At 31.7% G+C, this 19,029-nt stretch overlaps 1 protein-coding gene across 1 annotated transcript in view; it reads right to left on the bottom strand.

Annotated features, from left to right (window-relative positions):
- Positions 1-4,646: 4,646 nt before the first annotated feature.
- The window catches only part of LOC107456887 (UPF0764 protein C16orf89 homolog), a 37,707-nt gene continuing 23,324 nt past the window's right edge, over positions 4,647-19,029 (bottom strand). The window contains exons 2-8 of the mRNA XM_043039371.2: positions 18,536-18,679; positions 14,370-14,523; positions 12,768-12,885; positions 12,498-12,624; positions 10,168-10,287; positions 7,808-7,864; positions 4,647-4,846 (exon numbers count right to left, since the gene is read on the bottom strand). Coding sequence (XP_042895305.1) covers positions 4,761-4,846; positions 7,808-7,864; positions 10,168-10,287; positions 12,498-12,624; positions 12,768-12,885; positions 14,370-14,523; positions 18,536-18,679 — 806 coding nt within the window. The 3' untranslated portion in view covers positions 4,647-4,760. The remainder of the gene's footprint in view (positions 4,847-7,807; positions 7,865-10,167; positions 10,288-12,497; positions 12,625-12,767; positions 12,886-14,369; positions 14,524-18,535; positions 18,680-19,029) is intronic.

Raw genomic sequence — 19,029 nt, 5'->3', positions numbered from 1 at the left:
ATTGGTCAATGACCAGTTGTCCCATTTTTAACAATGACTGCTTTTTACTTGAATAAAAAATATAAAAAAACTTTTGATATTAATTATGTAAGGCATTTCTTACCAAAATTTGGTAAACATGTGAAGGTTAATTTCGAAAGTGAAGAAAAAATTTCAAAAACAAGTATGAAGTTAAGTAATTTTCAGAGTATTATAAAATATTCATAATAAATTCATATTTTTTAAATAAAACTATTAATAATAAAATGCATAAGGCATGTAGTTTTGGCTAAAAAAAGGGGGTGGAAACTGACAGATAATTTTTTAAATTCTATTTGTTCTATTTAGTTGTCCTTTGGCCATTGGTGATTCTTAATTTTGCCCTATGCCATCCATCCATTAGTACAAACTTTCTCAGTGGCTAAAATTTCAGTAAGATATTGAATATCTTGCTGAAATATACTTTGAACAAATGTTTTACTGGAATATGAATCGGCTAAGTGTAGTTATAATGATAAATATAATCTAATTATAAATTCGACATTTTATTATTTTCAGTTATTTGATGTGCAAAAACGACTGTAGCGTTTTCAGTACCTTTATTCTACATCAAATGATATGAGATGGTATTAGTTTTATTTTGGTATTAGCTTATATAAAAACTAAATTAGTTAGTTTGAATTTAAATGTTTTTGTGATTTTAGCACTTATGTTATATTCCATTTTTGTAATGACATTTGATTATTTATAATTTTAACTGACATTTTTAATAATTGTTTGTAAAGATTTTGTAAGGATTTTTTTATGTTACATAATAATTTTGGAAAAAAAGTATAAATAGGGTAGAAATATCTGAACAGTTTTTTTACATGAAAAAAAAATTACTTTTAGTTTTTATAGCTGTTTCTCTTTGATTTTTTTTTGAAAAGAAAGCTCTCTGATAATACATAAGTGATATTTACATAATCTGCCTACAAAAGTGTAATACATTAATATGTGAAGAATTGCTTTGCATACATAAAATGTGAGTAAAGTTATTTTATTAACTATTTTCAAGTCTTCCAATTGCCTTGAGAATATGGAATCTAATCTATAGAACATACCTTAATATGAAATCTAAAACAATTAATATCTTTTTTCTCTTGAATAAAATAGACTAATTTCTAATTGGTTTAGGAATTGATGCACTTATATTTGTCCTTGTATAAGATATTTGAATTATTCTTGTTTTAAATTCGTAAAGGTTATTTATAAACGTAAAACTATGATTTCATAATCTTATTTTTAAACTATAATTTTAACAATGAAATGTTTGAAAATTTAATGAGGTCTTAGAATTTATGACTAAGGGCTTTTTTTTGTAGCTAATGACATTATAAGTTCTAATTTTTATATTTTTTTGTTAGAATTTAGGTGACAAATTTATTTACCTTTTATTTTTGTATGTCCTTTTTTGTGCACTTCTTCTTTATTAATATAATAAATTTTATTTTACTCTTTTGCAGTTAGTTACCTCAAATGCAAGCACGTGCCTTAAATGTATGTGATAAGCCACAAATTTAACAGCTTTAACATTGATCAAAGTTTATATTTAAAATTTAGTTTTTGTCAATATAAAGAACATGTTAATTTTTAGTAAAATAAATGCATTTGAATTATTAAGAAGCATTTTTTTTAGCTATTTACTGATTATAATTTGCGCCTATATGCGCTGGGTTGTATACTCATTTATAAATATTCCAGCGAATCATAAGAATAAATTGACTTGATCTAAGATCCCTGTTAAACTGCTGAAAGTAGATGCTATAGCATGAAATTGCTATATTGTGAGTGCAGGTAAATATCACAAATATTTACTCATAACTAATAAATACTGAACTAACTTTGACAAAACCATATGCAATAACCACTTTTGATTTTCAATTATGTAAAGGGATTTATGCTTCACAGCCTTTTTGACCGAAGGTCAAGTCTACAATCTTGTATGGTAGGAACTTAGGGTCATGTACCTTTAAAGGAAATTCAAGTTGTATCAGGTTTAATGTGTAAGAGCATTAAACCTGTGGTTTAAAAAATTTCTCGAAGCTTTCGTCTCCATGAAAGTGAAACTATTATTTTAAAGTTGTATTCAAAATTATTTTCTTGGATATGAAAAAAAAATTAAAGTTGTAATCGCTATACTGGAATTAATAGTTCTGATTAAATGCTATGATGAGTGTTAAAACAACATTGAATCTATGGAATAGCTAACCAGACTTTATGTATTAGCTATTATAGAATAGAAGAGTTGATGTAATGGATGCCTTACTAAAGAATGTAGACTTCATCACAAGATCAATATAAAAATCATAGATCTTAGAAAATCAATCTATCATTTCTCAATATGAAAATTATAGATTCAATTAAATTAAAAGTAGAAATTGCTTTTATTTTTTTTGAATCTATCTAAATCCTAAAACTGGCCTTGCATCAGAAAGGTTTTGGGTTCAAATCCAGGGCAAGGCACGGATGTTCTTTCATTCTCTGTGCTATCTGTCCTTACTGTAGGAGCAGCGTTGACCCACTTTTTTTTAATTTTCCTCTCAATGTTAGGCAAATGTGACATAGTTTCACCAAAAAGTCCTCCACAAAGCCTAGTTTGTCCCAATGCTTGATTTGGGAGTTGTCTTCTGGGTTGTGTTCAGTATTATAGGGCTACAGAGTTGAACATTGATAGTTATAATTTAAAAAAGGGATCAAATGTTTAATACCGGTTTTAAAATAAAACTTGGATGCTATTTTTAACTACTGTATTATAATATATGTGATTTTTTTATAATTATGATTATATATATAACGGGATTTATGTATAATTATGATTATATGTAGACGTTAATAGATAGTTTTAATTTTATCAAGTAACATGACAGTGACATAACTTGAAACAAGGTTTTGTTCTTGCAATATACTGAGATTTAAAAACGTTCCAAAATATTTTGCAAATGTAGAGTTATATTGCATCACAATTTACTATGTATATCAATCTGTTTAAATAATTTGTATAATTTTAAATATTGCATGATTAAAAATTTGAAATTAATTAAATTTCCATCATTAAATAGATGTAATTAAAAAATTTGTTTAAGGAATAGCAGATACATTTTACGTTTATGACATTTTAATCAAGTGTATTTTTTATTTTATGATTCAAGTTTTGTTTTTATTAAGTATTATCAATGACCAACACCATAATCTATTCATTTTTTAAATATATATCTGTGTACATATGTTAAAATCTGTGATTAATTTTATCTGTAATGTATCGTATTTTTTACCAGAATTTTTAAAATAAAATGTATTATAAAAAGATCTTTTAGTTTGATTCTGTTTGTGTGTGTGTTTTTTGTAAATATTTATGTGAAAGTTTAAATTAGGCTTTCTCAATCTATTTTAGTTGTACACAGAAATCAATCTAAAGATCGGGATCACAACCTAAAAATCTTTTCTTTATTAGGTTTTTTAAATTGGTTATTTTGGGGACGCACACTAGTTGCTGAAATCTATAATTAATAGGATTGAAAGCTAAATTTCTAAGCATAATGTAGCAAATGGTATGTTTCTACATCTTTCTTTTTTCTGTACTAGGTTTTTCAAATTGGTTATTTTTGGGACACATGCTAGTTGCTGAAATTTATAATTAATAGGATTGAAAGCTAAATTTCTAAGCATAATGTAGCAAATGGTATGTTTCTACATCTTTCTTTTTTCTTTACTAGGTTTTTCAAATTGGTTATTTCGGGACACACGCTAGTTGCTGAAATCCATAATTAATAGAATTGAAAGCTAAATTTCTAAGCATAATGTAGCAAATGGTATGTTTCTACATCTTTCTTTTTTCTTTACTAGGTTTTTCAAATTGGTTATTTTGGGACACACGCTAGTTGCTGAAATCTATAGTTAATAGGACTGAAATCTAAATTTAAATTTGTAACACTTTATAAAGATACAAAATTTTTTTTTGCCCAATTAAAACATTTTTAAGAGATTATTCATCACATGCTAAACTATTCGTCCTTTTGATGAAATAAAGTTTAGTTTTCAACTGCGCTGCTGTCTTAAGGATCTGCTTTGCTAACGATTGCTATTTTCTTAGTGTTTGTTTCTCGTGTAGTTGTCTAATGAATGAACATAAGATTTTATTATTATTTGTAGGTTTTGAGCATTATAATGATAAGCTTCATTTTTAAATTGTTTAGGAGTGCGCTTATGATGTTTCTCTATCATGTGCTGTTACATAGTAAAAATTTGGGACACTTAAATTGTACATATCTGAAAACAATATTAAGAGTAGTTTGGTTCAAAAATGTCACGTTTGGAAAAAGTGTGGTCTATAATTTTATGTTTCTTTAATTTGTATTTCAACACAAAGAAGAGCAATACTGCATAATTCCCTATTTTGCAGGGCGCTAAACATGAAAAATGGTAAAGGATTTAATTTGTATTTTATAAGAAGCCTTAACGATCTACTTTTCTAGATTCCAAAACCCAAGTTTGCAACTCATTCGTTTGCCACAGCTGGTTTACGTTTTAATTCACATATTTATTATATTGAAAACTTTTTTGTACCTGAAACTTATTTCAAACGATCTTAAAAAAAGTAAATTATATACTTTGTTTAAATAAATACAGCTGTTAGTTGCTACTCTTTATTAAATTTTAAGTAAGTGATTAATAATGTTTTATTTACTAGAAATGAAAATTATTCTAAGTATATGTTTGCAAAATCATCCAATACATTTTATTTACTTGAAGATGTTTTCAGCTTCATATCGAAGACTTACAACTAGTGCTAGTGAAGCTACTGCTGTCTTATGTGATAAGCATCCTCCTAAACATAAAATAGAAATAAAGACTAAAATTGTAACATGATATATTTGTCTTAAATTAAGAATGTAATAAATAAATAGTGGTAAATGCTATAGAGTACTGGGTACACTATACTGAAGAAATTAAGGAAATTTGATCGGAATAAATATTATGTTTACAGTGCAGGGTTTGCTGTAAAAGAATACCAGGATTAGTTTATAAACGCTCAGAAATAATTACGCTATTGAAATTTAGTCTAAGAATGTTAAGTTTTCCTCTGCTTATTAGATGAAATGAGAAACAGTATTAATACATAATAATGAGAAGAAACTTATATGAGAAGTTCCCTAATGATGGATTGGGTAAAATGGTCCAATTCCTATGCCTCCACAATGCTCCTATAATTTGCTTCTGGACTTCAATGTTTGGGGATACATTAAAAACATTGTATACAAGGCGCAAAGTAAAAAAAGAAAAAAGATGTCTCCTTACATACCTTGGTTCTAATAATCGGAATTTCCGAAAGTACGTAAAGGGTGATCTCAACTGTGCTAATTGCTAATTAACTAGCACTAACTATGAATTTTTTTTTAAGGATCGAAAAGATAATCAATAGTTATGTTTACAAATATTTACAACATTTTAAACAAGGTAATTTTAAATGACGAAATAAAATGTGAAAGCGTTTGGTCGAATAGTTCTTGAGAAATAGAATTTTAAAAATATGGCTTTTTTTGAAATTTTGTAACTCAAAAATAATTCAACCCATTTCGCTCATTTTTTTTTATCATTTAAAATTACCTGGTTCAAGAATGGTGTAAAAAGTTTTATACTCACAATTCAGTATTTTGTAGAAAAAATATAATATAATAAGATATATTTTTTTTACATGGAATTATCTTAAAACGAATTTTATAATGGTGTGCAAAAGTTTTTTTAATTCGCTTTAAAACTGATATGGCTTATTACATAGAAAGTGAAATCAACATAAAGGGGCTTAAACTTTTGATAACTTTCCTAAAGCAAAGCATTCCGAAAGCATTGTTAACTAAGGTTATAAATTTACAGCATTACCTTTGATAACTAAAAATTAATCCTGTTAATTATACAAACCCTGTTTTAAAGTAGTTGCGTAGGGCAGTGGCGGATCCAGCGGGCAAGATGTTGCTGAACAATTAAATGTAGAGCTGCGACCAAAACGTTTAGTTTCTCGACAAACACAAAGTAATAATAATCAGCCAAACCAGACCCCAGAAGAATATTTTCGGAAGGCTATTTATATTCCTGTATTAGATAATATTTTAACAGATTTAAAGGACAAACTTTCCCCAGATGTGATGAAACTTTTTAATTTACGAGTTTTTTTTACCACGGCAACCTGTTCTGTTACAGAAGAAGATCTTATAGCCGTTCGTGAAACTGCCGAGTTTTATAAGAATCTCTTAAATGCTTCCGTAAAAGTTGTCGAAACAGAATTTCGTCTTTGGGTGGCAGTAATGGCAGCGTGAAACAGAAGCAGGACTTGAAGTGCCCAACGATCTTTCCAAGATTATTAATGCCTGTGACATCGATTTGTGCCCATCACTCAATATGTTGTTGAGAATTTTAATAACTCTGCCAGTTAGTGTAGCAACAACAGAACGTTCCTTTTCAACTCTTCGATCTCTCAAAACTTGGCTTAGAGTAACTCAAAATCAAGAACGATTAAATGGACTCGCGTTATTAAACATTCATCGAGAAATTGATTTGGATGTATTATTTATGTATTGTTCTATTGTTCATTAAGAAAAAATGAATGAGAAGACTAGCATTAAAAACCCGTTTTTTTTTCAAAGAAAAATATATAAAAAGAAATTTTTTTTTTTTATGAAAAAAATTATTTGTTGCGGGGGGGGGATCTGAATCTATGACCCCCCCCCCCAGGAAAATTTCTGGGTCCATCCCTGGCGCAGAATAACAGTTCAACCTCCAGATAACAATCAAATCGCTAATTGAACAATCAAAAAGTTTCGTTCGCTCCTGACAAATTGCGGAAAAAGAGTGTTACGACTAGTTTTGGATTTTTGCTTGTATCTATGGATAGAATTGAGTAAAATTTTAAAATTTAGTACTCTCAGATAGCATAAAATAATACTCTATAACTTTTTTTTATCTATTATTTTTATTTGAAGAGACAGTTTTGGATCACGGGTATGAACATGAGCGTAACGGTGTTTTACAGCCGAAGCAGGAAAATTTACTCGTTTTTGACTGCCGATTCTGATCAAACTGATCAAATTTAATGCATAAAGATATTATTCAAAATGGAATTTAATGCTCCTTAATTTTGGTGCTTGCTAAAATATGTGTACGATGCATTATTTAGATGTTATAAGGCAAAAATTGAAAAATGTCTAAACTTTCGCAGTTTTTTGGCTCACAATAATTTAGCTCACATCAAAAACCGTCTCCAACTCATACTATTCTTATTTGAGACGATTTAAGTTTAATTGAGGCCGAGTGGTTAGCGTGCCTGACTGCGGAGCCGATGGTTGCGGGTTCGAATCCCGCTCAGGGCATAGATGTTTCTTTCTCTCTGTCCTTTCTCCTTTGTGTGAATGTGACCAGCCCTATAAACGGGTTTGTGGTTGTGTGACGTGGGCGACGCTGCTCCACCGCTGTGGCTTCGTCACAAGTGCTCACTGGGTAACGTAGCAGTTCTGGCACTCCTGGCCAATGGGACAATACATCCCAAGTGCCTGCCATTAAAAAAAAGTTTAATTGAATCATTTCTATCTAAGTTTAATCCAATCATTAAATTGAATCAAGCTTTCTGGGAACTTTGACTGGTTTACTTCAGTAAGGGGGGATATAAGTTTGTTCCCATACGTTTGTATCAGAAAAAGTTTAAACTGTGGTTTATAGTTTTACATAAATATTTTTATAAAATATTATCTTTGTGGTTCTAATATTTTTATAAAATATTTTCAAAATAATATCTTACCTTCCAATATCTTTTCTCTTCTCTTCTTTCTTGTTTTCGAGTCTGGAACTAGGTGATCTGCAGAGCAAAAAGAAATTTTAATAAGCACTATCAGTTACCATCAAATTGCAAGATTCGTAGTTGACCTCATTTTTCTGTAAAAATTGCTTTGTCCTTATTTGTTCCAATATTTAGCGCTTTTTGACGTGATGTTAATGAGTGATTAGAACATTTTTTCAAAAAAATGAAAATGCGGATTTAAAAATAATTGATTTAAAGAATAGAAAGACAAGGATTTTCGATCCAACATCTTTTTATTTTAATCGTCATCGCGGCAATGACGCGCCTTTGTCCCCCCCCCTTTGTGCTTAGAGTTCTTCCGCAGCACTAAAATTGAAACAAAACGCAAATTCACTTAAAATTTGTTTATTTTACTTTAAAATATAATAATCAATTGCAAACAATAACCGCATTCACTAATACCACAATAAAGCACATAGAGTATTCCTGGAAGACGAATTATCTCGTCCGTCGCGATGGAAAAGTTAACAATGCTAATAAAAATCCAAAATTCGATAGGGCCCCTATCGAATTTTGAATTTTTATTAATCTTTGGATTGCCCATTAATCTATACATGATGCATGCATATGGCCTTTCCCGCAGGATTCATTGTTTCAAACTTATTCAGATTTTAGTCATTTTATGAAAAAGAAACTCAATTAAAAATTATACGATATCAATTTTAGGTGATGAATTCAAGATTTATACGTTTATTTATTATTTTCAGCAAGTGCAGTAGCATATCTTGTAAAGCTACAGAGTTTCACTATTATTCATTTTTATCTTTCATCTGATTTTAAGAATGACCTATTACAATTTACAATACAGTCGATTTTACAATACAGTATAATAAAAGTTTTAAATGCGGAATTGAAGGAATTACCCACTGAATTACGTCTATACTAAAGTTAAGGGGTGTTTTCGTTTTGAGATTATTGAAAACTCTGCTTCAAAAATATCAGATTAAATAAGTATTGAACTCTATTATAAATTTTTAACTATTATATATTAAATTATTTATACTATTTTCACGAAGAATCAAAATTTTTTATGTAATGATTTCAAAATATTGGGCTTTGTTCTGTGCTCCATTAATAAAATTATGCTGGAACTGTTAAAACTTCCTGTTCTAAACAATGTTGTTGTTACTAATGACACTAGCCAATATCAGCAAACCTGCTTGGTAAATTAAGTGAATTTTTAAGGCAGAATGTGATTTTTTTTTAAAATTTAAGTGACGCCATCTATGGCCAAGAATATGAATTTAGTCACATACACGTTACAGCCCATTTTACAGGGAGGACCCACTCATACTCCATTAATTCATCCACTGATCGTAATTTCGACCTGAACCAGAAAATGGACAATCTCCACTTCAGCACTCCTAGAGGTATTGATTTGTTATGGAAACGTGGAGGAGTTAGTGACTCCTACTGATTTAACGTGCACCAGTCACCCTTTCTTCGGAACACGAAATTCGAATTTGCGTTCTCACGAACACGAGCCCAATGTCCTACCAACCAGGCCGTCCCTGTCCTAAGCAATGTAATTCCGAAAAAAAAAAATAGTATATGAGAGCATGGGTTGCAATCCACTAACCATCGGTCTAACCGTAGGCGGTTTTTGTGGTTTTCCTCTCCATGTAATGCAAAAATGAGTTTGTTTCACCGAAAAGTCCCCCACAAAGGCTAGTTTGCCCCAATGCTTTATCCAGGAGTTCCCATGTCTTCTGGTTTGGGTTCAAACTTACAAGGCTATGAAGTTGAACATCAAAAAACGTAAGCTCAGAATTAGGTCGGCTGTTCAACGTCTATAATAAAACAAAATAAGAAAAGCATATTGCAAAATTTAGGGTAAAGAGTTGATGCCATTTGACGAAATGGTATCTTCGGATTGAATAAATCTTGAGCTAAAATTTTTGAATACCTTTATAAGTTCTATAGTTTAGGGCCTTTCACAAATGAAGTCACACATTTTTTTAATATTTTTTATCCCCTCTTCCCTTTTGCAACAAAATGTCACACTTAACCACACCTTCTCTTGCCGCATGAACAATACTTGCAGTTCAAGAACCAAGCACTGCACAAAAGATCATATTTGAAATTTCAATTTCTGAACTTTGGGTGTTTAAGTGACATTTATGAATGCGACAAAAATAATTATTATATGTGTATTTTGCTGATTCTAAGCATTTTTATTCTAACCAAAATGTGTGATGTCACACTTCTTCTTACTGCCTCTCTCCCCTGCAAGCGTGATATTATTTTTGAGCGATCTCTTAGTATTAAAGTTTATGCACTGATATTTTAACATTTCTTACCTGTACAATGCCATTTTGCCCGATGAGCAAAGCATCCAGATTGTAGTTGCCAATTGAGTATCTCATCTAACCAATTAGGTTTATAAAAATCTTTAAATCCCCACATGCCGCACAAACCAACTGAAATGTAACAACACATGAATACATAGTTATTTTGGTTAGCATTTTTCTTTTTGTTATTTTAAACAAGTGTTTAATATCTTCATTCATGAAATATGAATACAAAAACATCATTCTCAAAATTAGTAATAAGATTTTTTTGGGAAAAAAAACATAAAAACAGAATATACTTGGCAAAATAGAGTAAATAAAATACACTATATGGAGAAAAGTATCAGAACAACCACTTAAGCCATCATGGTGCGTGGGTGTTTGAATGGTTTGGTCTGGGTACCTTAAACACTGTTTACACAAGGACAAAAAAAAGGCATTTGAAAGAAGACTTCTAACGTCACTACCTTGAAAAAAAAAGCTTTTAAAATTTACTTGATCTAAGGAACTCTTGATCTACAAAACTCCACCTTACAAGGATTTTATTTTATTTTATTTTTATAACCGTCGTTCAACAGCCTACCCAATTTTTGGGTTTACGACTACTAATGTTCAACTCCGCAGCCTTTTGATCCCAATCCGGAAGACAAGGGAACTCTCGGATCAAGTATTGGGAGAAATTTGCCTTCGTGGAGGACTTTTTGATGGAGCCTACCCGCATTTGCGTTACATGGAGAGGAAGACCACGAGAACCTCCCACGATTAGCCTGACGGCAAAGGGACTTTTTTTTTCTTTCCTCCAAGCCCTGAGCATGTACCTAGGTTATGAAAACCCTTAACTTCATNGAATTATTCCATTGAAATTGCCATTTTGTTAGAAGAGAATCTTTAATACGTCGTTTAAGATATGAAACTGGAAGTGGGTATACATAATTTTTCGGTTGTCTCGTAGATTGTTTAGCTAAATCATCTGCTTTTTCATTACCTACTCTATTGCTGTGTGCTTTAAACGGCAAAGGGACTCTAACCTATGATCCGTCTACCACTGAGGATATTTCACGTCAGCACTGTGGTCGGTGCAAGCCGGATGCGGATTTCGTATAGACCGGCCATCGCCGGGATCGAACCCCGGTTCACCTCAAACCTGACAAGGATTGGAAAAAAATAACCACGAGATGAAAAGAGTCAAATATCACGATTCTGAATTCCGGTCCAATTCTGAAGTTGTCTTCGACTAGAAAGCAGGCTATGAAAATCAGGTTTTCAATGCTCTTTTGACTTCACGCACCTAAAGTTAGGCCTTGCGTAAATTTGGAGTTTGTTCCCGCGGTTGGAAACGTGAATTCTGAGGGCATTCTGAACGAGGCAGGCTGCTCTCCCAATTCTATGGAAATATTTTGGGAAGCCTGTTTCTCTCCCTGCAGGATACTTGCTCCTCTGTTTCCATTTACACATCAAGACATGCGCGGCCATGGTTTGACAAAATGAGTGGACTGGACTGGTCTTCTCAGAGCTCTGTTCTGAGACTAATAGAACACTTTTATGGCGAATTAGAACGCAGATTATGTAACCAGTAAAATTGACCATCCTATTACTAGAAGCACTCAATTAAGCCTTGATGGATGCTTAGAAGTCAATTCACATTGCCACCTATCAAAAACTGGTGAAAACTCTCCCCGACCTTCTCAGAGCCCTGTTCTGTGACTCATAGAACACTTTTATTACGAATTAGAACGCAGATTATGTAACCAGTAAAATTGACCATCCTTACTAGCAGCACTTAATTGTGCCGTTATGGATGCTTGGAAGTCATTTCATATTGCCACCTATCAAAAACTGGTGAAAAATCTCCCAGACGTGTGCAGGCTGTCATAGATATATGATATTAGTATATGAATAAAGACTCTCCGATTCCTTACCACTAAGTACCAGCTCTTAGCCAGATGTGTAACTTGAAAAAAATAAAGTTACTTCTAAGCTGAGAGTTATGATTCCTTCTTTATGCTAGTCAGCGTTGATGGTAGAGGCTTTTTTCCCAATGAAAACAAAATATTTTATGCAGACGAGGTTCATCCAGAAAGTAAAGAACATTTTGAAAAAAGACATATCTGTAACGAGGGACCATTGCTTCATATTCGATGTTGTATTTTTTTAAAAAAGGACTTCATCATTTACGAACTGCTTTCCCCCCCAAAATGCCTGTAGTTTCGATAATAAATGAAGATCAATTATCTCTTTGTCTTCCACTCGGGCTATGAGATTTTCTCACATTTCTCCAAAAAATATGCGTGTAAATATCAACAAAGAAGATTTTTTTTAAATTAAATTATTTTACTTACTTTGTTCCATGAGAAGATCTTGGTGATTGAGGGGGAAATGAGCATTTTCTATTTCTAATGCATCTCTGTACACATTCGAGCATAGGTAGACCATGAGATTTGAAGAAGCAGTTTTTGAACAATTTTTCTGGAAAATAATTAAATTACGTAAGAAAAATTTGTTTAATAAATAAACTCAAAAACAATATTTTTTAAAGTTGTTTATAAAGCTGATACATTTAAAATCGATTTTTTTTAAAAAATTATTTTTACTGGTTTAAACAAACTTACCATAGTCAAAAACTGCCAAAATAAAACTTGATGTGTTAAGACATAACCTCTTTGTCTTGGAGCTCTGTTTAAAGACTCGCAAGTTTCAGTTACAACGCAAGCATTCTTGTTTTCGCTTCTGTAAGAATAATATTTATTTAAGGCATTAATGTTAAAATGCAAGAGGTGTTACAAAACTACTGATCGTCACAACAGTATAGGATAATATAATTTTTCAAAACAAGCAATTTTCAAATACAAAATGGGGTCTGAAAGCAAAGAACAAGCAGAGAGAAAATGTCTGCTTGAGCAAAATGGCGGATGCAAATAAAGATGAATAAAAAGGCTTAAGAATTTTTATTATTGAAAATGTTTCAAAAAAGGCTCAAATAAGCGACCTCTTAGCACAAATACTGCTTTTACATCGCGGTCAGAATGAATCACGCAAAAGTTTCGAAATTCCTGGTATTTTTTAATATCTCTAGTTGTGACGGTAATTCAATCGGGCAGCGTCGGAATGGAATTCTTAATCATTCCGCACCGGAAAATTCCGTGCGAAATCAAGAGTACGTAATATGCCAAATTGGCATTTACTGAATTATAACGTCACGATAGCGACATTCTGATCGGAATTAGATTTCGTGAAGCTGGCAATAGAGCCCTACTGGTTTAAAATCTTTCCGAATAAAGCTTTTTGTGATTGTCGTATGCAGTTCTAAATAAAGTGGTTTCCATTTTCGACGACTTAAGACTCCAAAATATTCAAACTATTACTTTAACTTTCGCTTTGAAATTAAATTTTTTAACAGGAAAATATTAAGCTCATGCAACATATGTCAAGAAAATAAAACATGATTTCATGACTGTATGTAATTCTCTAAAATAAGTAAATCAATTTTCGTAAATGAAACGATATGGTATGGATACCTATTTTTAGCCCTGCTACTAATAATCTCTCTCAATCGACAATTTCATTATTAATTTTAGAATTATTATAGACCTCTTTTTAGTCCTGTTGCAAAGTTTCCCTCAAATTATTTTTTTCCTTTGTATTTACATTTAAATTGATAAAAAAACGAGTTGTAAAATATCATTAAATATTAAGAAATTTTTTTAGCCCAGCTAGATATCAACATTTAGTCCAGAACTTTTTTTCGTTAGTTGCCATTCCAGTGATTTAGCATTATTAAGTTAATGATTATTAGATATTACTTTTTATCCTGCAATTAATTTTTCCTCTGAATTAGCTCCGAAAAGATTAATTTATTTGTTTTTACAATTCCCATTTTTTTATTCTTCTGCTTTAGTGCATACAAAATTTTCATGTGTTTTATCATTTGCTACCCTTCCTAATAACTTTACACTATCAGATTTATTAACAGATATTTTAGATGGGTATCTATCATTAACAAACAAATATTTACACGTAGATTTTTCGGTTCTACATGTGCAAAGAGTTTTACCCTGAACCAAGTATTTGGTTTAAGCAATGATAGCTGTTATTTTTGCTGTTGAACTTTATACTATCAGATTTATTAACAGATATTTCAGAAGGATATCTATCATTAACAAATAAACGTTTACACATAGAATTTTCGATGCTACATGTGCAAAGACTTTTACCCTGAGCCAAGTATTTGGTTGAAGCAATGATCGCTGTTATTTTCGTTGAAGACAGAGGCGGAGCAGGGAACAGGAGACACCATGAAATCATTGTTGATTCTTCTAGTTGGATACCAAAGTAATCGTTCATGACGATACATCATTCGTCCAACGCCTGTAATTGAAGAGAAGAATGTTACATAATATGATACAGTATTGCATAAGTTGACCAGTATCGGTGCATTGCTTTAGTGGTCAACTTAGTCATCAGATGGTTAACTTAAGGGGTATAATCATTGGTTTTTTATGAAATTATTTCTTAAATCGAATTTTTCGTATGCATGATGTTATTAATATTGTTTAGGTTATTCATATATTTCCTATGAGGGCCGTGGTAGCTTAGTGATTAAAGAATCAGACTCCAGTCCAGAGAGGCCGTGGTTCGATCCTCGCAACTCCGCAGAGACCCACCGATTCCATATACGCTTTCGTCAAATTTGTGAAATCGAAAGTTCTGTGGTGTGCCGCTGAGGAGTACCATCGGTTCAGGGATCTGGAAAAAATTTCCATCCCTTTCAGATCTATGTTTAAATTGAAGAAATGGCTTCAGGAAGGAGTAGTGCTGCCGTCTATCCAAGTAGATTTGAGTTAGGACCTACTTCTGCTCTTGCTATCTAGTTAAACGGTGCTCTCTAGTTAAACAAAAGGCGCACCTTTAGGACTTAATTCGCAAAAGGTCTATGGTTTGTTTAGCTTGTCCAAGTGTCATTAGAAACGACAAACATATATTTTTTATACAATACGAATCAAAATGAAATAAACAAGATCCGCTCTATCCGATCTATCATTAAAAAGTGGTAACTGATAAAGATAAAACCATAGTTAAACTTTCTTATTTTTACAACTATTTTAGTTTTTAAAATTCAATATGAGTTTCTTTCAATAAACAATGAGTTATTGTTGAGAGAAAATATCACAGTTTCTGAGAAAATAGTTGAATGATAATACGCTTTTTGTTGCCACTTCATCGGTTTTAACGTCACAAACTGTTATAAAGAACTTCATCACGCGCTGGCGCAGGATCGGCAGTGAAAGTGTTACTTAAATTTCTTTACTTGACTTTAAAATTTTAAGTAGTTAATACTCGATACAGGCAGCAAGGCTTAATGGTTAAAGCAGAGCCTAGGCTCTGGTTATAGAATGCTCGTCTTTCAATGAGGTGAACCGGGTTAGAATCCCAGCGACGGCTGGTCGATACGAATTCCGCACCTGGCTCGCACCGACCGCAGTACTGACGTAAAATATCCTCAGTTTTAGATGGAGCATGGGTTAAAGTTTCCTTGCCATTAGGTTAACCATAAGAGGTTTTCGTAGTTTTCGTCTCAATATAACACAAATGAGGCTTAGTTCCATCAAAAAATCCTCCAAGAAGGCAAATTTCTCTCAATATTTTATCCAGGAGTTCTATTGTTTTCTGGATTGAGTTCAATCTAGGTAGTTGTAAGCCCAAAAAATTGGGTTGGTTCTTCAACGACGGCTATAAAATAAAAATAAAATGTTTAAGGCTTTGAACTGTCATTGTGAAGAGCTAGGGTTTGATCCTCAGTAGGGGCTTGAAGCCCATTCAGCTTCTGAGCGTTGTGTACCAGCTTGTATGGAAAGCTAATGTAGTCTGTGTGCTATGTTGAGTACAGTGCCGCAATTATGATGTTGGTCACCAAATTGTGGAACCTTAACCTCCATGACCCTCCCCGGTTCATAACTGGTTGATGCGGGAATCCTTTACTTTATTTAATACTTTTTTAATGCTCAGAGTAGAGAAATTAACAAGTAGAATGAAGTATAATTTATGTTATAAATTTAAGGTGATTAGTTTTAAAAATCAAATATGCATATTTCGTTATTGATGCACATCATTTATTTACTATAAATATTTTCTTAAATTGCGGTTGAGGGCCGAAAACAGATTTATCGAATTGTCCAATTATTCGGATCGTTGAAGGATTATGCGTTTTTCTAATCTTCTTCAAGCAAAAGGTTTGTTTTCTACGAAAATGCTTCTCTGTTTTCAAAATATGTGTAAGGGGTCAAAATAATGACTTCTTTTATACTTTGGTGATCTTAAGAAAGAGACTCATATTCCTTCCGCCTAGTTTCAATTTTGGTTAGTAGTTTCGAATAATGTTTCTAATAAAATTAAAATTTTTAAGTACGCCATTTGTAATATACCATAATAGGTACTACTACAATAGCCAATCCTAAGCCTGGAAAAAGTGTGAAGGGTAGTTACATAGAAACATTCTTATATCCGTTTTTTTAAATTTGTCCAATTATTCGGATTTTTCGCTATCTGAATCGGCCGTGGCCCCAATTGGATAATCGGAGCTCTACTGTATGTGTACACAAGCACAAGAACATAATGTGGATTTAGAAAACTTAATGTTACTATTCATTCCATGTTTTAAAATTAATTTTGTATTTTTGTCTCACTTACAAAACTATTTTTTAGAAGAGTCTTTAATAGTTTTCTTTTATGGTCAACTGACAAAGGAGTTTAGGTTAAGCTTTTAATAATGTTTCCCCACTGTAAAATTCTTATACTTAACAACAAAAAAAATTGTTGAAAAATATTTTTCCTGGTTAACTTATAACTTGTCTTTCCAACTGGTTACGGCATTGAATAACATTTCTAAACAAATTCGACTAATTTTAGTGGTCAGATTACAAAGGTTTCACAGATTTGACTTATTTTAGTGATCACATTACAAAGGTTTCACAGATTTGACTTATTTTAGTGATTAGATTACAAAGGTTTCACCGATTTGACTTATTTTAGTGATCAGATTACAAAGGTTTCACAGATTTGACTTATTTTAGTGGTCAGATTACAAAGATTTCACAGATTTGACTTATTTTAGTGGTCAGATTACAAAGGTTTCACAGATTTGACTTATTTTAGTGGTCATATTACAAAGATTTCACCAATTTGATTTTGATCAGATTACAAAGGTTTCACCGATTTGACTTATTTTAGTGGTCAGATTATAAAGGTTTCACTGCTTTTATTTACAAAGGATAAGCTCAGTTTTTGGTAAGAGAGGTCAAATTAGACAGACTAGTCAACTTGACAGGTTCAACTGTGTTCAATGAATAAAATTTCTATTATATTATTTGGGTTAAGGAATGAGCTTTGGTGGTACCCTGATTAGGTCATTGAACTGTCTTAGTGAAAGAGAAGAAAAGAGTATAGAAGAATAGAAGGAAAAGAGTAGAACAGTAAAAGATCGGAAATAAGACACTGGCCCACAAAGAGTTATCGAGTCAATAAGAAAGAAGAAATATATTTTACAACTGCTGGGTCCAAATTTACAAGGCTGTGAAGTTTAACCTTAGTAGTCACAAATCCGATATGAATTTGTTGTTTAACGCCGTCTATAAAATGGAATAAATAAAGAACAAGTGGATGAAGGTTCTAACTGACATTTTAGTGAGTTTTAGTAAAATTAACTTTAAAGTTTATAAATTACCAATAGGAAATAAATATTATGCTTAACCATTATTTCTTGTCCATAGGCTTTCAATTAGGGAATTTGATAAATTCTTGATACTCATATAAACTGTTCGGGTCATAGCGTTCGTTCTTCCATTTTAAAAGACTCACAGATTTTAACGTCAAATTCTGCTTTCGGCTTGCACCGACCACAGCGCTAACGTAAAATATACCTAGAGATAGAGTATCATAGGTACAAATTTCCTTGTCATCGGGCTAACCCGGGGAGATTTTCGTGATTCAGCTCTTCATGTAAAGTAGATGTGGGTAAGTTTAATCAAAACGTCCACTGCGAAAGCTAATATGATCCAAAGCTTGATCCACGAGTTTCCTTGTCTTCTAGATAGGATTCAAAATTACAAGGTTACGCAGTTGTAGCCATTGATTTAAATTTGGGTCATCGCCCGTTATAAAATAAAAAAATTGTACTTAGCAGAAAAAATTTATATAATGTTTGCAAAACATAAAGAATTTGCAAAAACTAATATTGTAAGGTTGAATTAGGTTAAAATAAAATCTTTCCTACCAAAAATCAGAATTTGTTCAGGAAAATAATAGAGAATCTTTTTTATCAAAACAAACTTTATAAATGTAGTAGTTATTCAATTGTTTATTAGTAGAACGATTTATTACTTACTTTCGGCGTATTCTTTGTCATTCTCATACACAAATACTTGCCCTTCATTGGCGATATTTGACGCTAGATCTCGCAATACATTCAATTGAGGACGAATCAATTTAAAAATGTGTGGTTCAAATTCCAGGTACGCTTCCAATTGTTCTAAAATAGTAGAAAAGGTATCATTATCGTCACATTAAAGTCCTTCAACTTCTATTTCAAAAGCATACGGTCATTGTTTAATTGCATGAAAAGTTGCCTCAAATATAAAATGTTTTGTTAGTTTATGTTATGTAATGTTTAATGATGTTTATTTATCTAATATATGTTACAGAGAGCGCCATAGAGACTTCAAGTTAGCTGCATACAATTATAAAACTCATTTATCCAAAGATAATTTCTAGGCAATGTTTTCATTTTTCATATTTTGAAGTATTAATTTATTGAGTAATTGAGTAGTAATTGATGAATTTTTTTAAAATTTTGAATTTTGCTATTTGATATATATATAT

The sequence above is a fragment of the Parasteatoda tepidariorum genome, chromosome 10 (assembly GCF_043381705.1).
Source record: "Parasteatoda tepidariorum isolate YZ-2023 chromosome 10, CAS_Ptep_4.0, whole genome shotgun sequence".
Classification (NCBI taxonomy): domain Eukaryota; kingdom Metazoa; phylum Arthropoda; class Arachnida; order Araneae; family Theridiidae; genus Parasteatoda; species Parasteatoda tepidariorum.
This window is presented reverse-complemented; position numbering and strand designations above follow the sequence as displayed.